At 44.2% G+C, this 19,196-nt stretch overlaps 1 protein-coding gene across 7 annotated transcripts in view; it reads left to right on the plus strand.

Annotated features, from left to right (window-relative positions):
* cep43 (centrosomal protein 43) overlaps positions 1-19,196 on the plus strand; it is a 29,201-nt gene that overhangs the window by 2,172 nt on the left and 7,833 nt on the right. For 5 of the 7 annotated variants that reach the window (XM_030722419.1, XM_030722422.1, XM_030722423.1 and 2 more), the window contains exons 3-13: positions 842-896; positions 4,883-4,971; positions 6,257-6,394; positions 6,477-6,503; positions 12,582-12,638; positions 12,735-12,805; positions 13,110-13,171; positions 13,273-13,334; positions 13,491-13,568; positions 13,942-13,989; positions 16,050-16,213. In XM_030722419.1, the coding sequence (XP_030578279.1) occupies positions 842-896; positions 4,883-4,971; positions 6,257-6,394; positions 6,477-6,503; positions 12,582-12,638; positions 12,735-12,805; positions 13,110-13,171; positions 13,273-13,334; positions 13,491-13,568; positions 13,942-13,989; positions 16,050-16,213 (851 nt within the window). The remainder of the gene's footprint in view (positions 1-841; positions 897-4,882; positions 4,972-6,256; positions 6,395-6,476; positions 6,504-12,581; positions 12,639-12,734; positions 12,806-13,109; positions 13,172-13,272; positions 13,335-13,490; positions 13,569-13,941; positions 13,990-16,049; positions 16,214-19,196) is intronic. The other 2 variants (XM_030722421.1, XM_030722420.1) reach the window with 2 other exon arrangements.

A 19,196-nucleotide genomic window follows, 5' to 3' on the forward strand; every position in this document is an offset into this window, starting at 1 on the left:
TGATCAGTTAGCTGTTTTACAACTACTCTTTCAAGAATCTCTGAGAGAAAAGGAAGGTTGGAGATTGGCCTATAATTAGCTAAGACAGCTGGGTCACTGATGGCTTTTTAAGTAGAGGTTTAATTACAGCCACCTTGAAGGTCTGTGGTACATAGCCAACTAATAAAGACTGATTGATCATTTTTAAGATTGAAGCATCAATAATTGGAAAGACTTCTTTGAACAGTCTAGTAGGAATGGGATCTAATAAACATGTTGCTGGTTTGGAGGAAGTAACTATTGAAGTTAACTCTGAAAGATCAACTGGAGCAAAAGAGTCTAAACAAATACCAGCAGTGCTGAAAGCAGCCGGACATGAAGAATAATCTTTGAGATGGTTATGAATCATTAGATCCTTAAACTTAGTTACAGCACTTTCAGAAAGACTTCTACTGTAATAAAACTAATTCCCCACTGCTGTGTAATCCATTAAAGTAAATGTAAATGTTACTAAGAAATGATCAGACAGGAGGGGGCTTTCAGGGAATACTGTTAAGTCTTCAGTTTCTATGCCATATGTCAGGACAAGATCCAGAGTATGATTAAAGTGGTGGGTGGGCTCCTTTACATTTTGAGAGAAGCCAATTGAATCTAACAATAGATTAAATGCAGTGTTGAGGCTGTCATTCTCAGCATCTACATGGATGTTAAAATCACCCACTATAATGATTTTATCTGAACTGAGCACTAAATCAGATCGATGAATTCATCTTCAATGGTTGTTGGAAGTCTGAACTGTGACTGAAACCGTTGAACTGGAGGAACTGCACAGCTCTGAGCTCTCACTGATGTTTCTCCTCAGAATAAAAGTCCGTTGGTCAACGAGAGCCTGAAGAAATGTCTCAACACCAAAGATGGTGAGTTCCTCTCCCTGAACCTCCTGCTGAATGTTTGGAGGAGATCCTGCAGAGATCCTCTTCCTGCCTGTATGAACATCTTCTGAGCTGAGTCCTCAGAGTAGGTGTATCAAGTAGGTGTATCAACGAGTGATGAAGGTCAGGCTGTCTCAGGAACCGCAAACACTGAATAATAACCATTTAATGTGGTCATTATTTACAGACCAATCAGTAAAGGGGTAAATGAAGGTTCGACTTAAACCCGTTCTAATAGAATAGAACCGACTGCTGTGCACGTTTCCTGAATCCTCCGGTAATTTTGCACAAGTGCAGGGTGAGAACATCTCCACATACACATCAGTGGATGAGGCCCATTGAGGTCTTCTTCTCCGGGGCCCTGCATTACCACACAGCTGCAACAGATCCAGGACATCTTTTCCTTTTCTTGTCCTCACGTCATCGATTAGGTTAAGTGGATTTTCCAGAGATCTGATTGGTCAGCCTGTGGTGGTTTGATGCCTGTTGATCACTTATCTCAAACATAAGCTGTTCTGAGCCAGGTTAGGTCTGCAGTATATGTTACCATGGTGATGTGAACAGTCTTCAAACACCTGATTAAACCTGAAATGACCTCAGTCAGCAGGTGTTGTTGCAGTTCTTCTGTGTCACCACAGAGGGGCACTGTGGCTCCAGCTGTCAGCTGTGCAGGCTCTCCTCCACAGTGAGGCCTCCTCTCAGGTCCTACCTTGAGGAGAGTATTTCTATAACGACTCTCTCTCTGTGAGTCTGAGTTTTGAGCTGTGCACCATCAAAATTAGCAGGAATCCACCAATCAGAGCTCACATTGGCACACATGAGAGACTCCAGCAACATGTGAACCATACGTCCTGTTTGCGTTATTTTCTGCCCTTTATTCAGCAGGCAGAGCACCTGCTGAATAAAGGGCAGAGCGCAGTGATGAAGGTCAGAACTTGAGCAGGTCACACAAAACTTCACACACAGAAGAATCAGAGCCAGCAGAGCGTCACGGTTTGTTTGAGATGAGCTTCAAACGAGCTGCTCTTTGATAAACTGATCAGCTGTTCCAGCAGTTACAGTTCAGGGTCGAAGCCTGCAGGCTGACTGACCCGTGACCTGGTTGTATCTGTGGACTGCGCAGTGACCACGCCCCCTCCCCCTGCACGCGCTCAGTGAAGTGAAAACCAGCTGTCAGACTTGGACGTGTCAGGAGGTGTCTGACCAAAAACCTGCGTCATGGTTTTTCTGGTTCTGCTGGTTTCCTGGTTCCATCAGTGTTTTCATTCCTGACCATGTTTCTGCAGAGCGGCTTCGCTTTGTCACCATGAAAGATGAATAAAGTCTTAATAAAGGACAAGAAGTTCAGCTTTTAGATCAGCTGTCATCAGGCTCTTGTCCTGATGTATTTGTTCTTCCAAACCAGTCTTAATTTTGATTTAGTTTTAGTCATAATTTAGTCATCTGAATAGTTTTAGTCTAGTTTTAGCTGACGAAATTATTGTAAGAATATAGTCGACTAAAATATAAAGGGTGTAAAATGTAAATGCTTTTTCTTCAGTTCCCTTGAATTAGTCATTATACACACACAAAATTAAACATCTATTAAAAATTATGGAATATTATTAATGCTTGAAAGACCAATACACACACAAACATATTGAACAAACATCTTTATTTACCTGACCTTGTTTATTGAGTATAACAATAAAATATTGATGAGCACACCTGCTCTGCCTGAAAAATTCACAGGCTACTTTGTTCTTCCCGGGTTTAGATCAGATTTGTGCAACTGTGCGTTTAATTGGATGTTTTCCTAACTTGTCCCGCCCTGTCACAAAATTAAATAAGTTCTGATTGGATTTCATCCCCGCCAAGCATTTTCATCTCATTTTCATTTGTTGACAGTTAAAAAGTGTCAGTTAATTATCCTTTTACGTAGTTTTTATTTAGTTATCGTCTCGTTTTCGTCATAAAAAAAGGGTCATTGATGAAAACTATGACGAAAATAGTTTGTCAACAAAATTAACACTGTTCCAAACCCGGGGGTCCAAAGTCTCCAGTCTTCAGGTAAAAAACACCTGTTAGCCTTCAGTGACGCGTGACCTTTGTCTCACCTGATGTCCTGTGGCTCAGTGTGGGCGGAGCTTCCCAGCGTCTGTCTCTCGCTCTCAGCGGACACAGACGCATTTCTCTTCTCTCCCTAATTCTTCCTTATCTACCCTGCTTTGCTGCTTTAGAGCCTCTCTTCACACATCTTCCAAACTGGAAATTAAAATTATGGATCTGGTCAGCTGGTATCTCAATGCTATTGATTGATCAAATTTTCACCATGAGAAGATTGAGGAAAGGAGAACCCTCTTTCCTCTTAGGGTGGAAGATGACGTGCCTGGCTGTACTGTCTGTTGAGGGCATGGCATATATATTTGGCTTATTGATACCAGGATTTCTCCTGATTGGACTTGGGGATACCTGGCTTATTGTGAAATTCAGGAAGTCTGGGCAGCCGTTCGGGCCTTGGTAAGGCTGCCTGTGACGGGAATGCAGAGCAGACTCAGTATATCTGGAGCTGAATCGGAAGGGATGAGATCTTGGAGATGTATCTGTTTCTGCACGGCGAAGGAACGAACCAAGAAAATTTAGATGATTAGATTTTTCGCCATTGAGAGGTCCCAGAAAGACTAAAGGCTGTCAACAAATTAGTCAGTACAGCCTGTACCAAAACAATTGTAGAATCAGAAGTTTGGCTCCCTGACGGCCGTGGATTGCCGGTTATCTCATTCGTCTCCTGGATGTTTTGTAAACAGGTGCTCCACGCCCCCACCATCCCGTCTTCTGACCTGTGTGAACTGATATCCCCAGACCAAGCTGCTGATGAACATTCCACCTCTTATCAGGAACTGTTAGCTGAGGGGGGAGTTTGAGTCAGCCCACAGTAACCCGAACCCTCTCGCCTCCGCTCGCTTCCTTCCATCCCCGCCCTTACCCACCTTAGCGCTCCCATGCTATTTGCTATATGTGCTTACTCTGCAGAGGATTTTTATTTAACCTCATACTGTGCCCCCTTTATGGGGCAAAATATGAGATGATTTTTCTCCTCATTTATCCTATTGTGTTTGCTTTGTTTCCTTCTTCTTAAACGGCAGCGCCTGTGACAGCAGCAAGGCCGCGGAACACTGATCTCTTTTGTCTGTCTTTGGATGGGTTTTCTGAAACGCTCACTATACGTTTGACATGTAACAACAACAACAATTTGGTCCTAAATTGATCCTAAATGTATGTACAGCACTTTGGTCAACTGTTGTTGTTTTAAATGTGCTATATAAATAAACGTGACTTGACTTGACAGAACGAGTCTCTAAAAGTGAAAAACTTCCAAACATTTTCTCCGTTCAGTGCTTCAGAGGTGTGTGAAAAACCCCTCCCAGCACCGGCCCGTCACTTCCTGTCGGTGTCAGGTGTGCGACGCAGGTTGAAATGGTGGTCACGGAGCTCGACTCGGTGGGCTGATGGCGAGGAAGCTCATAGAAGTGAATGCTTCCGGTCACCGATGGGATGCTGCTTCCTCGTGTGACCTTCAGGGAAAGAAATCTCTATTTAAATTTCTAACAGGAAAGTCACATAAATCCGACTGAAGTGTTTGATCCGATCGCCTCTGAAGCAAACGTTTCAAAGATTTCCTGTTTCCTGTGAAGGTCTTTTGTCTTCATATCTGAGTGTGAAAAAAATCTTCAGAGTAAAAGCACAAATTATGCCTTCCTGTCTGACAGGCTAAATTGGTAATTAATCAATAAATAAAATGATTGATGAGTGATAAAAATGAACTGTAATGAATGCTAGATTGTCTTTGAACGCAGCATCAAATGATCTCAGTTTTTCTTCAGTTTGTTTTATTTTGAAGTTCTGGCTTCCTGCTCAGCCCTCTGATGTGTCCTGATGACTCCACCGTACAGATGGTGATGTCATCCTGTCTCGCTCTCCTGTCCCTGCAGGTCGTCTGGTGGCGAGTCTGATTGTGGACTTCCTGCAGGTCTTTAACCTGGACTTCACCCTCGCCGTCTTCCAGCCGGAGATCAACTCGGTGAGTCTCAGAAAGGACAGTTCCCGCCTCTTCATCAGCACAGAGCTCCCCGTGCTGCATTCACGGGTCATGAAGATGCATTCTGTCACAGCAGGTGACTGTAGAATGACAGGAAGTGCACACCTGAGGCCCCACAGCCTCACTCTAAACACTCGTATCAGGATTCACGAGCTGCGTTTTCTTCATAATTATCTTCGCCTGTGTGACAGCTGTTAGCAGCTGCATTTTCTGTGTGCAGGACAAAAAGTTCCATTTTTAATGAGTTTTAAAGTTTTCCAATCATAAATCAGCTTCTGAACTGTTAACCTCACAGAGCTGACAGCGCGCAGCAGAAATGGACCAGTACTAATACCAGAGTATTGATAAAGTGATGATGATTTAGCGCAGGTGTTGCTTGGGTGTGACCGAGGCTTCTCGCTGTCATGAGCGTGGAGGTCGGACTGTGCCTGAATCACTGATCTGTGAATAATGAGAGAAACGAAGCAGCTTCTGAACGCCGTGTTTGACACACGACGCTCGCAGTGATGCAGCGAACGACTTCCTCCTCCTGCAGTTGTGGACGCGCTCAGGCGCTCTCGCGACCGCACACTGACTCAGTTTTCCTTCTCGGTGGTTTGTGGGAGTAAAATTTAGATCACATGCTGACTTAACCCCTGTCCTGTGTGAGGGTTTCTGTTCTCTGTTCTGTTTGGTAACAGACTCTGGAAAGCACAGAAACCCTCGAGGACAGTCAGAAACAGTCAGTGAGCAGATCCTCAGATCCTCCTCACCAGCTGAACTTCTTTAAACTCAGCTTAGAGCAGCAGCACGAGCAGAGGCAGGATCAGGCAAATCTTTGACCTCAGCGGGGGCTGTGCTGCGTCTAGATTTTAGGGGTCCATCCTTACTGTTTCTGTGTCGTTTCCTTGCTGCTGCTCCTGTGGACCAACCAGTGAGCAGTGCAAAGGTCAGAGTTCATGAGAAGAAGAAATCATACATAAGATATTAATCCCAGGGGAACTTTTCTCACCATGGTGCTAGTTTTATTGGTAGACTGAGGTTAAGTTTACCTAAGCCTGACTTTCATGCAGAGCTTCTGGCTGTCAGAGATTCTCAGAAACTGGTCAGCTGAGACATGTGGGTGAACTGTCTCTTTATATCCTGGTGATATTATTTATACTTTAATATTCAAGCAGAAACATTGTTTTTTATTTTGGATGTAACAGTCCTGCCCTCGTGTGTTTCACTGTTACTGATGAAGTGCTCACAAACGCAGCACGACGTTCACGGCCTTCTGTGTCTGCAGATCAACGGTCTGGACGGTCGGGATCAGGTCTGCGGGGAGCTCAGCATCTCCGACACGGACCTGAACAGGAAGACTCCGTTACTGTTGGAGCTCGTGAGGAGGGGGCGCCACCGAGACAAAGCGGCCTCCCTGCCTGAGGTGAGATGCACTTCCTGAGGTCAGTAAAGTCAGAGTGATGAAGAGTTTCTCATGGACTCTGTGCTTCTGTGTGTGTGAGCAGGGAGACCGCGGAGGGAGCATCCCCAAGGTGAGCCAGACTTCTGCCTCACACAGGTTCACCGTGTGTGTGTGTGTGTGTGTGTGTGTGTGTGTGTGTGTGTGTGTGTGTGTGTGTGTGTGTGTGTGTGTGTGTGTTTCTGCTGGATGTCTGTGTGTTTCTTTGGCCTCACATGGGCTGTATTTGGTGGCCTCTTTTAGGCTCTTAAGTTGGTATTTTTTTATGTTTTTATCTTCTCGTAAACACTCATATCGCTGTCGTAGCGCTCCTCAATGTCAGTCAGATGCCTCCTCAGGTGACCTCCTGCTCTGCGATTGGACAGACTCCACCTGCACTGTCTTGAACTGCAGCTGGTCTGCAGGATGAGGAGCTGAATGTTGGTTACCACAAAGTATGTGGACATTGCTGTAGATATATCAGACCCGGTCGGTGAGATGAGTGCAGTGAAAAGCTGGTCTTAAATTTAAATAAAGTTCCAGCAGCCTTGAAACCTTTTAGTTATTGTGTGTGTGTGTGTGTGTGTGTGTGTGTGTGTGTGTGTGTGTGTGTGTGCGCGCGCGTGTGTTAGTGTTTCTGGGTCATGTAGCATCGTGCTGCCAGTAGATGGAGGAGGTGGGGTTTTGGTTTCCTGTTGATCTCAGAGTGTCCTGGTTTCTACTCTGAACTCTGCTGCAACATCATGTAACCAGCACGCAGCAATACCACTGATAGTATTACTGCTCCTGCCTAAATTACTACTACTAATACTGCTAGTACTCCTACTGCTTCTTCTTTTCTTCTTTTCGGGGAGTGGTGGCCTAGGGGAGAAGAAGAGGGTTCATCACTGAGAGGACCCTGGTTCAAATCCTCGGGCTGGCATCACTGTGGGTCTCTGAGCAAGCCCACCCCCCCAGGTTGCTCCCCGGGCGCCCCTTGGCTGCCCCCTGCTCCATGCTGTGCTGTGTGTACTACATACATGTACTCCATGTGTGTGATGGGTTAAATGCAGAGAATGAATCTCACTGCATGTATATGTATGTGACAAATTAAGCTCTTTCTTTCTTTCTTCTTCTTCTTCTATGTGAAGACCATCAGTAACGTGCATGATGTCACTGCTCATTTCTCAGAGTCTCTCACAGCAGCTTTGCATGAGCCCCAGTTCAGAATAATCCTTCTTTGTCTGACACTGCCTCCCCTCTGTCTGAGACAGGCTGCTTTAGCTCCTTCTTCTTTAAGCCCCTTCAGTTTTCTCTGGCTTGAGAAATTTTGAGCTTTCTGTAGTATGGAGATTTTTTACCTTAAGATGATTTTAATCATTTAATAGACCAACCAATCTGTGAAACCTGAACTACTGACTGTGGCTCAGGAGGTCGAGCAGGTCACCTACTAATCTGAACTGCTCCAGGCTGCATGCCATAGTATCCCTGGGCAACATACTGAACCCAAAGTTGCTCTCTGACACAATTGTATGAATGTGTGTGAATGTTAGCTATAAAGCACTTACGCATAGAAAGAAGTGTTTGTGTGAATGAGGCATGTTGTGTAAAGTGCTTTGAGTGCTCAAAGTAGAGCAGAAAAGCACTATATAAGAACCAGACCATCTAGCATTTACCACTGATGGTTGCGTGCAGGTCTGTATACTTGATGTGATAAATGATGATTATTTGGAGCGGCAGCAGGTGGGCAGGGCTTTAGAAACATGCCCTAGAACATGTGCAGCCTCTGACTGAATCAGACAAACTAAGATCTTCAGTCACCAGCAATAAAGACCAAACTAAAAGGATCAAAGTCACCCTGAAAACTAACGGACAGAGAACATGTAAAATGAAACTAATTACATATTTAAAACTCTGAGGTAAAGCGGTGAACTGACATCAATGTGTGAATCTGCATCCACGCAACTTAAAAATATCGTTCAAACTTTGCTCCCCGAGCACCTCCCGATGCCACCAACGATCAGATACAGGCTGTGTGACGCAGTTTTTTGGGCTGACTGTGGTTCAGCTTTCAGATTTAAAGGAGACTGTGTGACGTGTGAGATGGTTGCACTTCACGCTCTGGAACCTGTATCTGTAGCTTGATTCCAGCTGGCGGCTGGACGACTCGTCCTCCTTTTCGGGAATTCACGGGTTTCCAATGTGATGGCGTCTGTGTTCCTGTGTTCCTTCATGTTTGGTGTGAATGGTTAGAAGATGGGCGTGGTCTCTAAAAGTTTAAACATTTAAATGTCTAAATGTTTGCCCATCTGTGGCGTCACTCAGACTCCTCTAAAGTGAGACAAGCTGCGTTAGTGGGCGGATCAATCCAAATATCAATACCAACATTGGTATTGATATTGATCAATACCAGCAAGTGTGTAACTTTCAGGGGGGATAGGGGGGTTACAACCCCCCCAGTAATCTGATCCAATCACTGTAACCCCCCCAATAAAGTCACATCATTTCGATGGGGGTGGCTGTAGTTCAGGAGGTAGAGCAGGTCACCTACTGGTCGGAAGGTCGGTGGTTCGATTCCTGGCTGCTCCGGGCTGCATGCCAATGTATCCTTGGGCAAGATACTTAACCTCAAGTTGCTCCCCGATGCAAGCGTTGGCATGTGAATGTGTGTGAATGTTAGATAATAAAAGCACTTAGCTTAGTTAAGCATGGAAGAGTGCTCAGACAGAGGAGAAAAGCGCTATATAAGAACTTTATTCATTATCAATTTTGGGTAAAATCCTAGCATGTAAGAAAGTTACATAAATACATAGTAAAAGCATTAAAATGTAAATGATTTAATAAATAAATAAATAGGCAGAGAGCTTAAACCCCCCCAATGTTGGACCCAAAGTTATGCCCTTGAATACCAGTGTAATGAGATCGATACTTTAGCTTCAGCTTCTCTCCTGTATGCAGCGCTGCGATTTCATCAAAGATGCGAGCTGACTGTTTAAGTGCTGCTCCTGTCACAGCACAGTGTTTTGACTTTATACCATCACATCCCCCCTACTTCTGGCCCTGCCCCCTACTTCTGGCCCTGCCCCCTACTTCTGGCCCCGCCCCCTACTTCCGGCCTGTGATTTGATGTCACAAATAAAAGACAATTTGGCCCTTTCAGTTACTTTTTTGACATTATGCTTGACATTAGGAGTTAGCATAATGTCAAAAAAGTAACTGAAAGGGCCAAATTGTCTTTTATTTGTGACATCAAATCACAGGCCGGAAGTAGGGGGCGGGGCCAGAAGCGTAACTGTTTTATAACATTGTGGAGTGATAATTTTGTACAGCTCGTTTATTTAAAAAAAAAAAAAAACTAGAAAATTAGTGAATTAAGGAATTTATTACATTTTTGTATTATAGTTTCTGAACACTCTACCTGGAAAAAAACGTTTTCATTTGTTCTTGAATGATCATTTTGTACACTTTATTTAAGAAATCCAGACATCATAATGTATGGGGAAAATAGTTTTGTTACTGTTCTAATGTTTCAGAACAATAACTTTTATTTTGATAAAGTATTTTCTAGGGCTGCAACGATTCATCGATTAACTCGATTCTAAAAAATTATCGACACAAATTTACTGTGTCGATGCTTCGTTTAAACTCTGCAGCGCTCAGCTGTCTCGGTGTAAGCGGCGCTCCTCACTAGCATTAGCAGCATTAGTGCTGACGTTTTTTTGTGGGTTTATTGGGGGCTGGCAAACCAACATAGAACTGCATTACCGCCACCTACTGGACTGGAGTGTGAATCACGCGCGCACACACACACACACACACACACACACACACACACACACACACACACACACACACACAGAGATTCTAAAAAGCTCTCCACCTCTGCGATGGATTTCCTTTAACACAGAGTGGATCATCTAGAGTTGCCACCTGTCTCGTAAAATACAGAACCCCGTATGTTACGGGACTCCGTGGAATACGGCTCCGTAACATGCCGTGTTCCGTACTTTACGGGACGGGTGGCAACTGTCGCTGACATGCATTTCCACGCCTCCACTGCTCTCTGTGTGTCTGTGTGTGTTGTGCTCGCTGAGAATTTCAGCTGTTATTTTTGTCTTTACTTCAGCTGTAGCTAGCACAACTGGTTTGCTAGAGTGCGGGCCATTAGCACTAGCGATGGTTCGGTACCGAAAGGCCCGCCCCCCAGGACCGAGGGGCTCCTTCAAAATATTTTTTTTTAATCCCTTATTAGTGACTAAATATAGACCTGCAGTAGAAACGTATTTTTGAGAATGCTTGTGAATACAAAGCATTACACCATTACTCACACATGCGGTTTTAACTGCGCAAGCGCAAAGAGACGTGAGCTCAAGTAGTGCAAAAGGAAACGTTTTTCCAGCGTCCAAAACAGCAGCTTTTTCTTTTAGTAACCACCATTAAATCTGTGAAACAGCTGGAGGTCCTTCATCAAGCACCTGATCAGCAAGTGTTAAGGTGAAGAAAAGAGAACTTTGTAGCTGCTCCATCCACCGCTGTTTGTTCACATGGCGAGAAACTGCAGTACGGAAGTTAAAATATGCAGATAAACTGTTAATAAAAAAAGTATTTCTTATCCGATTACTCAATTAATCGCTGGAATAATCGATAGAATACTCGATTACTAAAATAATCGTTTTATGCAGCCCTAGTATTTTCTATTTACCTATAAATCTATCCTGGCTTTTAACTAATTAATGATCCAAAGGAAGAAAAAAAAAAAAACGCTTAAACTTCATGAAAATTCTTCATAATGATTAAAAAAAAAGTATCGGTATAAGTATCAGTGATACTGGGCCTGTATTTACTTGGTATCGGATTGATACCAAATCTTGCAGTATCGCACACCACTAACCTGTGTGTTAATCTGGACCTGAATGAGAGATTAAATAATTTCGAGTTATCCTTTAAATCGGGCAGGACCCCTAATTTTCTCAAGGGGCCACGTTGGTGTCCCTTTTTCTCATGTTGCTCCTGAGAAGATGACTCGCCCTCGGCTGATCTAAAGGACACTGGTTTCTGTTTTGTGTGTTTGGCGTGTGTGCTAAATGTGTGATTGCTGCTTGTTTGGTGTGTGTTAAACATGTTTGGTGCGTGTTCAACGTGTGTATGCATGTGTTACATGTGTTTGTTAAAATTCAATTCAGTTCAATTCAGCTTTATTTATATAGCACCAAATCACAACAAACAGTTGCCTCAAGGCGCTTTGTATTGTGGGTAAAGACCCTACAATAATACAGAGAAAACCCAACAGTCAAAACGACCCCCTATGAGCAGCACTTGGTGACAGTGGAAAGGAAAAACTCCCTTTAACAGGAAGAAACCTCCAGCAGAACCAGGCTCAGGGAGGGGGGGTCATCTGCTGAGGGGGGGCTGAGGGGAGAGAAAGACATGCTGTGGAAGAGAGCCAGAGATTAATATCAATTAATGATTAAATGCAGAGTGGAGTATAAACAAGTAAATAAGGTGAATGAGAAGAAACAGTGCATTATGGGAACCCCCCAGCAGCCTAGGCCTATAGCAGCATAACTAAGGGAGGGTTCAGGGTCACCTGATCCAGCCCTAACTATAAGCTTGATCATAAAGGAAAGTTTTAAGCCTAATCTTAAAAATAGAGAGGGTGTCTGTCTTCTGAATCCAAGCTGGAAGCTGGTTCCACAGAAGAGGCGCCTGAAAGCTGAAGGCTCTGCCTCCCATTCTACTCTTAAGTATCCTAGGAACCACAAGGAAGCCAGCAGTCTGAGAGCGAAGTGCTCTATTGGGGTGATATGGTACTATGAGGTCTTTGAGATAAGATGGGGCCTGATTATTCAAGACCTTGTATGTGAGAAGAAGGATTTTAAATTCTATTCTAGATTTAACAGGAAGCCAATGAAGAGAAGGCAGTATTGGTTAATTAAATGGGTTTGTGCATGTTAAATGTGTGTTTAGTGTGTGCTAATTGTGTATTTGGGTTGTGTTTTGTGTGTGTGCAGTGTGGTTTAATCTGTGGTTGTTTCCTCTGAGCTGCAGTTTAATCTGAGCTGATATCTGTCTTCATCTCTGACAGCTGAGTGCGGTCACAGAGGTCAGCCTGAGGTCACAGGTTCATGCTCCAAATCTGATCCTTATCAACAAATAACTTTTACTGTTTCTTCCTCTCTTCTTCTCCTCGTAGGAGCTAACTCAGAAACAGATCACAAATGCCAGGAAGAAGTTTGACTTTTACGACAAGGTGAGCCCAACACGTGTGTGTATATGTGTGATGTCATCAGCTTCTAGGAAATCACAGGCTGCAGGTATTGATCTTTCCTCTTTGACCCCGCTGCAGGAGCACAGCGGCTCGGTGCTGAGAGAAGATCTGAAGAACGTCTTCACGGACTTGTTCCCCACTGTCAGCAGGTAGGACATGCTGTTTTACTTCCTGTTTCACAAGGTGCTGAGGGACTCGACCCCAGAGGAAATGTGACTCAGAGGTTTTTATTCAACACCAAACTGATTATGATCTGACCTTTGACCTCACTGAATGCTGTTTGAGTTATCAGTGTCATCAGTGGTCCAGGATTTCTGTGTTTGCTAAAAATGACTGGTTTTCTGCTCGTGTTGGTCTGCCAGAATGAAAATGAGTTTAAAGAGTCGGAGCTAATGATGATGGTGGTGATGATGATGATGATGATGATGATGATTAATTTTGTTTGACCTGCAGGAACGTGTTGGAGAGGTTCATCACTGATGAGCTCAGAGCGTCAGAGAAACACTTCTCTACAAGTAAGAAGATCATTTTAAATCAGTCACACTGATCAGAAACTCTGACAGCGCTCTCGTCCATCCGTTTCTGACTGATCCGTTTCTGACTGATCTCTTCTCAGAGGTAGACTTCCAGCTCTTCCTTGGGATGTACAGGCGTCTCTTCGCTCAGTGCAGGGCGGTGGTGAGACTCAGTTCTTGGTTTGTGATCATGTTTGATGAGTTGATGTAAACGTTGGACTCGTTGAGCCCAAACTAGTAGACAGATCTCAGAAAGTGCTCTTCAGCTGGACCGAGAGTCTGAGTGTCCAGTCTGAAGTCTGCAGGTGTCTTTGTTCAGGTGCTTCAGGATGCCGAGGTGGGTGCAGTTCACAGCCAGTTACCTGAGCAGAGAGTCAGCCCTCCACCTGTCAGCAAGGTACGTCTGCTTCCTCATCTGAATGGTCAAAGGTCACTGAGCTTTACTTCAGCCTCAGTGGTGACGTCACAGGGAGGGTTTCTGGTTTTTTTGTCCACCGTTTCTACAAACATGAGGGGAGCCAGAATATTAGAAACAGCTTAATGTGAACCTGTCCAATAAACGTCCAGGTGCAGCAGTTACAGCAGACTGCGGCACAGGTGTACCTGAAAAATTGAAGTATTTCATGAGGTGTAGCAGAATCCAACGGTCCTGACAGGTACCGCCGCTGCTAGCAGAGGTTAGCTCTGCTGTTAGCATGTTAGCTCTGCTGATAGCCATGTAGCATTGGTATTAGCTTGTTAGCTGATAGCTGCTGTCCTGTCCTGCACAGATTCCCAGGTATAAAGGCCTCAGAGGACAGAGTCAGACAGCAGCCCAGGTAACACGATGAGGAGCGGAGGAGAGACTCACCTCGTGCTAATGCTAACCGTCACAGTAAACAGCAGCTCTTCTGACTAACGCTCCTCTCTGGCCTCCTCTGTCACAGCTCAGAAACAGGAAGTTGATCTCACCTGTTCATCTCATCACTCATTAGCTGATAATGGTCACCGCTCTTCTCCGTTAGCAGCTAAAATAAAAGCCTCTGGCTGGTTCAGAACTTTTTTAAGTCTCTGGGTGTCCAAACATCTCCAGCTCTCCCAGAGCAGCTTTGCATGATCAGAATAATCAGAATAATCCTTTTATCTTCAGGGCCGTTTCCTCACAGCTGTCTTTCTTCTGATTGGCTGACTTCTTGAAGCCTGCTGAGGACCGAACTGTCTGTACTACAAACCTTCCTGTTCCCACCTTTCATAATAAAAGTTCTGGACATACACTACTCTCAAAAAGTTGGCTTTCAGGTGAACTTTATGGAAAATGTAAAAAGTTCTCGCTACAGTGATATCATATCATGAAGGATGTACTGGTGATTTCCTCATCTCAAACAATTTATTGAAACAAAAAAACCAGGACATTTATTGGTCGATTCAAGGATCAAACACCTGTTGTGAATTTTGCCGTTAAGCTCCTCGTTAGAGAACAGCAACTTGTGCAAAAAGTTCTGAAACAGTTGGACATGCATTCAAAAGCTTACAGAAGGTCACATTAAGTTCACCTGTAAAGGTTTGAATGCATTTTAGGCTCATCCTGAAATTTCACCCAAAAGCCAAATATCCCTCACTTTTTGAGAGTAGTGTGTGTACTGTGACTGCACTGTGAAGCAGTTTACAACAGATTATAGAAATCAAATCAAATCATATCTTTAGTTTTACTGGTTAAATAGAAGATTCATTTGTTTCTTAATGAATATATGAACAATATTATAATGTGGTGAAAATGAAACAATTAAAAAGTGAAATTAATTATTAATAACATTATGAAAAATGAATCCCTATCTAAAGAGCTGTTCCAGTTATCGAGTGTGACAGTGATTCAAGCAGGTATAATGGAATAAGAGCAGGACCCAGGATGGAGCCTTGAGGGACACCGCGGCTCAGGAACGTTTGATGTAAACCGTATTAGTGCGTATTGGTGGATACCTGCTCTCTGAGCCAGGTGATACCTGATCTGCAGCAGTTTAAAATCCACTCATGTCATCACTTGATACACTAACTCACCTGTCTGCTTCAGCCAATCACAGAAAGAACCATTCAGACAGGATTTACTCCTTCAAAGGAGGTTTGTGGGTTTTAACATCACCTCCTTTAAAGCAGCTGGACTCTGAGCAGCTCCTCTCTTTAAGGAACCCATCACTGTTCAGATAGCCGTCACAAACGCATCAGGAGCCTCAGGCATTTCTCGGAGCGTACTGGCTTCCTGTTTGGGTGCTTCCTGCTGGATTTCTGTCACATCCAGAAATGGATTTACTGCCCGCACCTCCTCGTGCTGTAAATCCCACCTGAATGGATCTGAGTTCAGTGAGGATCGGCAGCTTTGAGCTCTTTACTCTGAAGTAAATTCTCAGATAAAAGCTGTTTTTCAGACTGAAGCAGCATCTGCTAAGCAGCCACCAATCGACTGCAGGGTGATAGGAAATCTGCAGGAAATCAGAGGTCCAGGGAGCTCTGAACTTCCCACCACACACGCTAACTTCAGGCTGGATTATTTTGCAGGTTCACTGAAGAATCAGATTATTTTTAACAGAACAACCTTCACGGTTTGGAGAAAAGCAAATGCAACATAAACATAAAATGGCTCCAGCATGAAAGGGCTCGAGCCCTCCTTTTTTAGGGTTTTAATGTGAAATGTACAGGAAGTTGCTGGCTGCTCAGTATCAGCTTTTATTTGTGAATTCCAGAGTTTATGATAAAACGTTTCTGCTCTGTGACATGAAAAATGTGACGTGGTTGCTGCAGCTTTTTATCAGCCTCTACGTCTTCCTCTTTACCTCCTCTTCATCACCTGCTGACCTCCAGTCTGGGGGTGGGCGGTTTGACCTGAACTTGTCGTGTCGTTGCTCAGGACCCAGAGCGCCCTGTGAGTAAAGGAGACTGCCAGCAGAAGGAGGAGGTCTCTGCCGACAGGAGGGACCACCTGGACCTGGACCTGGAGGGGGAGGAAGACCTCGATGAAGGAGATTCTTTCTTTGACGACCCGCTGCCCAAACCACAGAAGACTTATGGCTGGTGAGTACAGCTGACCTTTGACCTTTGAATCAGTGTAACTTGATGAGACCTTTTATGTTTTAATGACACATCAAACACGTCTCAGCCTCAAACCCACGGCTCGTCCATCATTCTCAGTTTATTTCTATTTATCTCCTCCAAAAAAGCCAAGAACATATCCAGAAAAAAATTAAATACAATTTTTTATTTTGCCTTTAACAATAAATATTCCAAAATTTTGAGTTAAAATTGAAAAATAAAATGTTTCTGAAAATATTAATAATGCTTCCCTGGGCTTAAAAAAATGCCAGAAAATATAATTTGTAAAATGTGTGTGTATACACTAAAGGAAATGGATAAACATACTGAGCATTATGAAAATATTAATAAATATTTTTATATGTTATAAATAAACTGATAATTAAAAAACAATATATATATATTTTAAAATATGTAAATTAATAATATATGTAAAATTTCTAAAAATGATAACGCTATAAAGTATATTACATTTATTTATAAAAATGCTCGTACAAATAGTTACTCAATAATTTCTAGGGCTGCATAAAACGATTATTTTAGTAATCGAGTATTCTATCGATTATTCCATCGATTAATCGAGTAATCGGATAAGAAATACTTTTTTTTATTAACAGTTTATCTGCATATTTTAACTTCCGTACTGCAGTTTTTCGCCATGTGAACAAACAGCGGTGGATGAAGCAGCTACAAAGTTCTCTTTTCTTCACCTTAACACTTGCTGATCAGGTGCTTGATGAAGGACCTCCAGCTGTTTCCCAGATTTAATGGTGGTTACTAAAAGAAAAAGCTGCTGTTTTGGACGCTGGAAAAACGTTTCCTTGTGCACTACTTGAGCTCACCGTCACAGCTTCGTCTCTTTGCGCTTGCGCAGTTAAAACCGCTGCCTGCTATGAGTGTTTTGAAAAACTAGTGGCTGCGGGAGCCATGGCGCATGTGTGAGTAATGGTGTAATGCTTTGTATTCACAAGCATTCTCGAAAATACGTTTCTACTGCAGGTCTATATTTAGTCACTAATAAGGGATTAAAGTATAAAAAATATTTTGAAGGAGCCCCTCAGTCCTGGGGGGCAGGCCTTCCGGCAGGCCCGGATTAAGGTGGGTCTGGGCCCCGGGGCAAGGAGATTGCAAGGGCCCCCCCTCCCCCCCTCCCGCTCCGAGCCCATACCAACCCCCCCCCCACCCCCCCCCCCCCCCGACACACACTCCCCTACAAAAGTCTCTTTCTGCTCTTCCTTCGTGCAAAATCATCTACCAACTCATCAAAGTTCAGCTGTTGCACAAACTGTGATTCAATTGCAAGAAGTGAGAGGGAGTTCAGACGATTTTGGGTCATTTTCATCCTGAGCTCATTTTTTATTCGAGCCATTCTGGAGAATGACCGTTCCCCTTCACAGTTCGTAATTGGCAGAGTCAAGAACAGTCGAAGTTGCCATATCCTGTAGCCCAGGGGCCCTTTGATTGCTGTCCCCCTAGGCGCTCTAGTCGCCGTACCGCATAGCCCAGGGGCTCTTTGATAACCGTTTCCTGTGGCACAGGGGCCCTATGGTTGCCATATCCCGTGGCTCAGGGGCCCTTTGATAGCCGTCCCCCGTGGCCCAGGGGCCCTCTGATTGCCGTCCCCCGTGGCCCAGGGGCCCTCTGGTTGCCATATCCCGTGGTTTAGGGGCCCTTTGCCATCCCCCGTGGCCCAGGGGCCCTCTGATTGCCGTCCTCCGTGGCCTAGGGGCCCTCTGGTTGCTGTACGACATGGCCCAGGGGCCCTCTGGTTCCTATGTCCTGTGGCCGAGGGCCCTCTGACTGCTGTCACTCCCCCCAGCCCATTTCAGTTAACCCTTATAGACTAAAGAAGTACAACTAAAGAAGATCCTAGAATAGAGGGCTCTATCGCAATCAGCATCGACATCGGTATCTGGATTGTTGTTGGGCCCCCCCCTGGGCCCCCTGGATCCATGGGCCCCGGGGCGCCAGCCCCACTCGCCCGGTCGGTAATACGGCCCTGCCTTCCGGTACCGAACCATCGCTAGTGCTAATGGCCCGCGCTCGCTAGCAAACCAGTTCTGGTAGCTACAGCTGAAGTAAAGACAAAAATAGCAGCTGAAATTCTCAGCGAGCACAACACACACAGACACACAGAGAGCAGTGGAGGCGTGGAAATGCATGTCAGCGACAGTTGCCACCCGTCCCGTAAAGTACGGAACACGGCATGTTACGGAGCCGTATTCCACGGAGTCCCGTAACATACGGGGTTCTGTATTTTACGAGACAGGTGGCAACTCTAGATGATCCACTCTGTGTTAAAGGAAATCCATCGCAGAGGTGGAGAGCTTTTTAGAATGTGTGCTTGTGTATACGTGAGTGATTCACACTCCAGTCCAGTAGGTGGCGGTAATGCAGTTCTATGTTGGTTTGCCAGCCCCCAATAAACCCACAAAAAAACGTCAGCACTAATGCTGCTAATGCTAGTGAGGAGCGCTGCTTACACCGAGACAGCTGAGTGCTGCAGAGTTTAAACGAAGCATCGACACAGTAAATTTGTGTCGATAAATTTTTAGAATCGATTTAATCGAGTTAATCGATGAATCGTTGCAGCCCTAATAATTTCACCATATTCTAATATTAATGTTTAAAATGTCTAAAAACATATTAAAATATCTGAAAAAATATTTATGAAATAAAAAAAAATTTATTGATGAAACCGTGAAAAAAGTTTAGAGCAGGGGTCGGTAACCCGCCGCTCTGTTTCCAACTGAAGTGCATTTTATTTTTGTCAGTTCATTTTTTGTTGTAGTTCTAAATTGGGACATTATTGTGATCTTGAAATATTAAAATAAAATCATTTTAATTATTTATTTATTTAATTTCGTTTCTACATATATGCATCACTCGTGGTAGCAGCGACCGGCTTCCGGTAGTATTTGCAGCTCTCAGTGGAAACTGGGTTCGATCCGCTCTGTGAGTGTTA

Source organism: Archocentrus centrarchus, chromosome 24 (assembly GCF_007364275.1).
Source record: "Archocentrus centrarchus isolate MPI-CPG fArcCen1 chromosome 24, fArcCen1, whole genome shotgun sequence".
Lineage (NCBI taxonomy): Eukaryota > Metazoa > Chordata > Actinopteri > Cichliformes > Cichlidae > Archocentrus > Archocentrus centrarchus.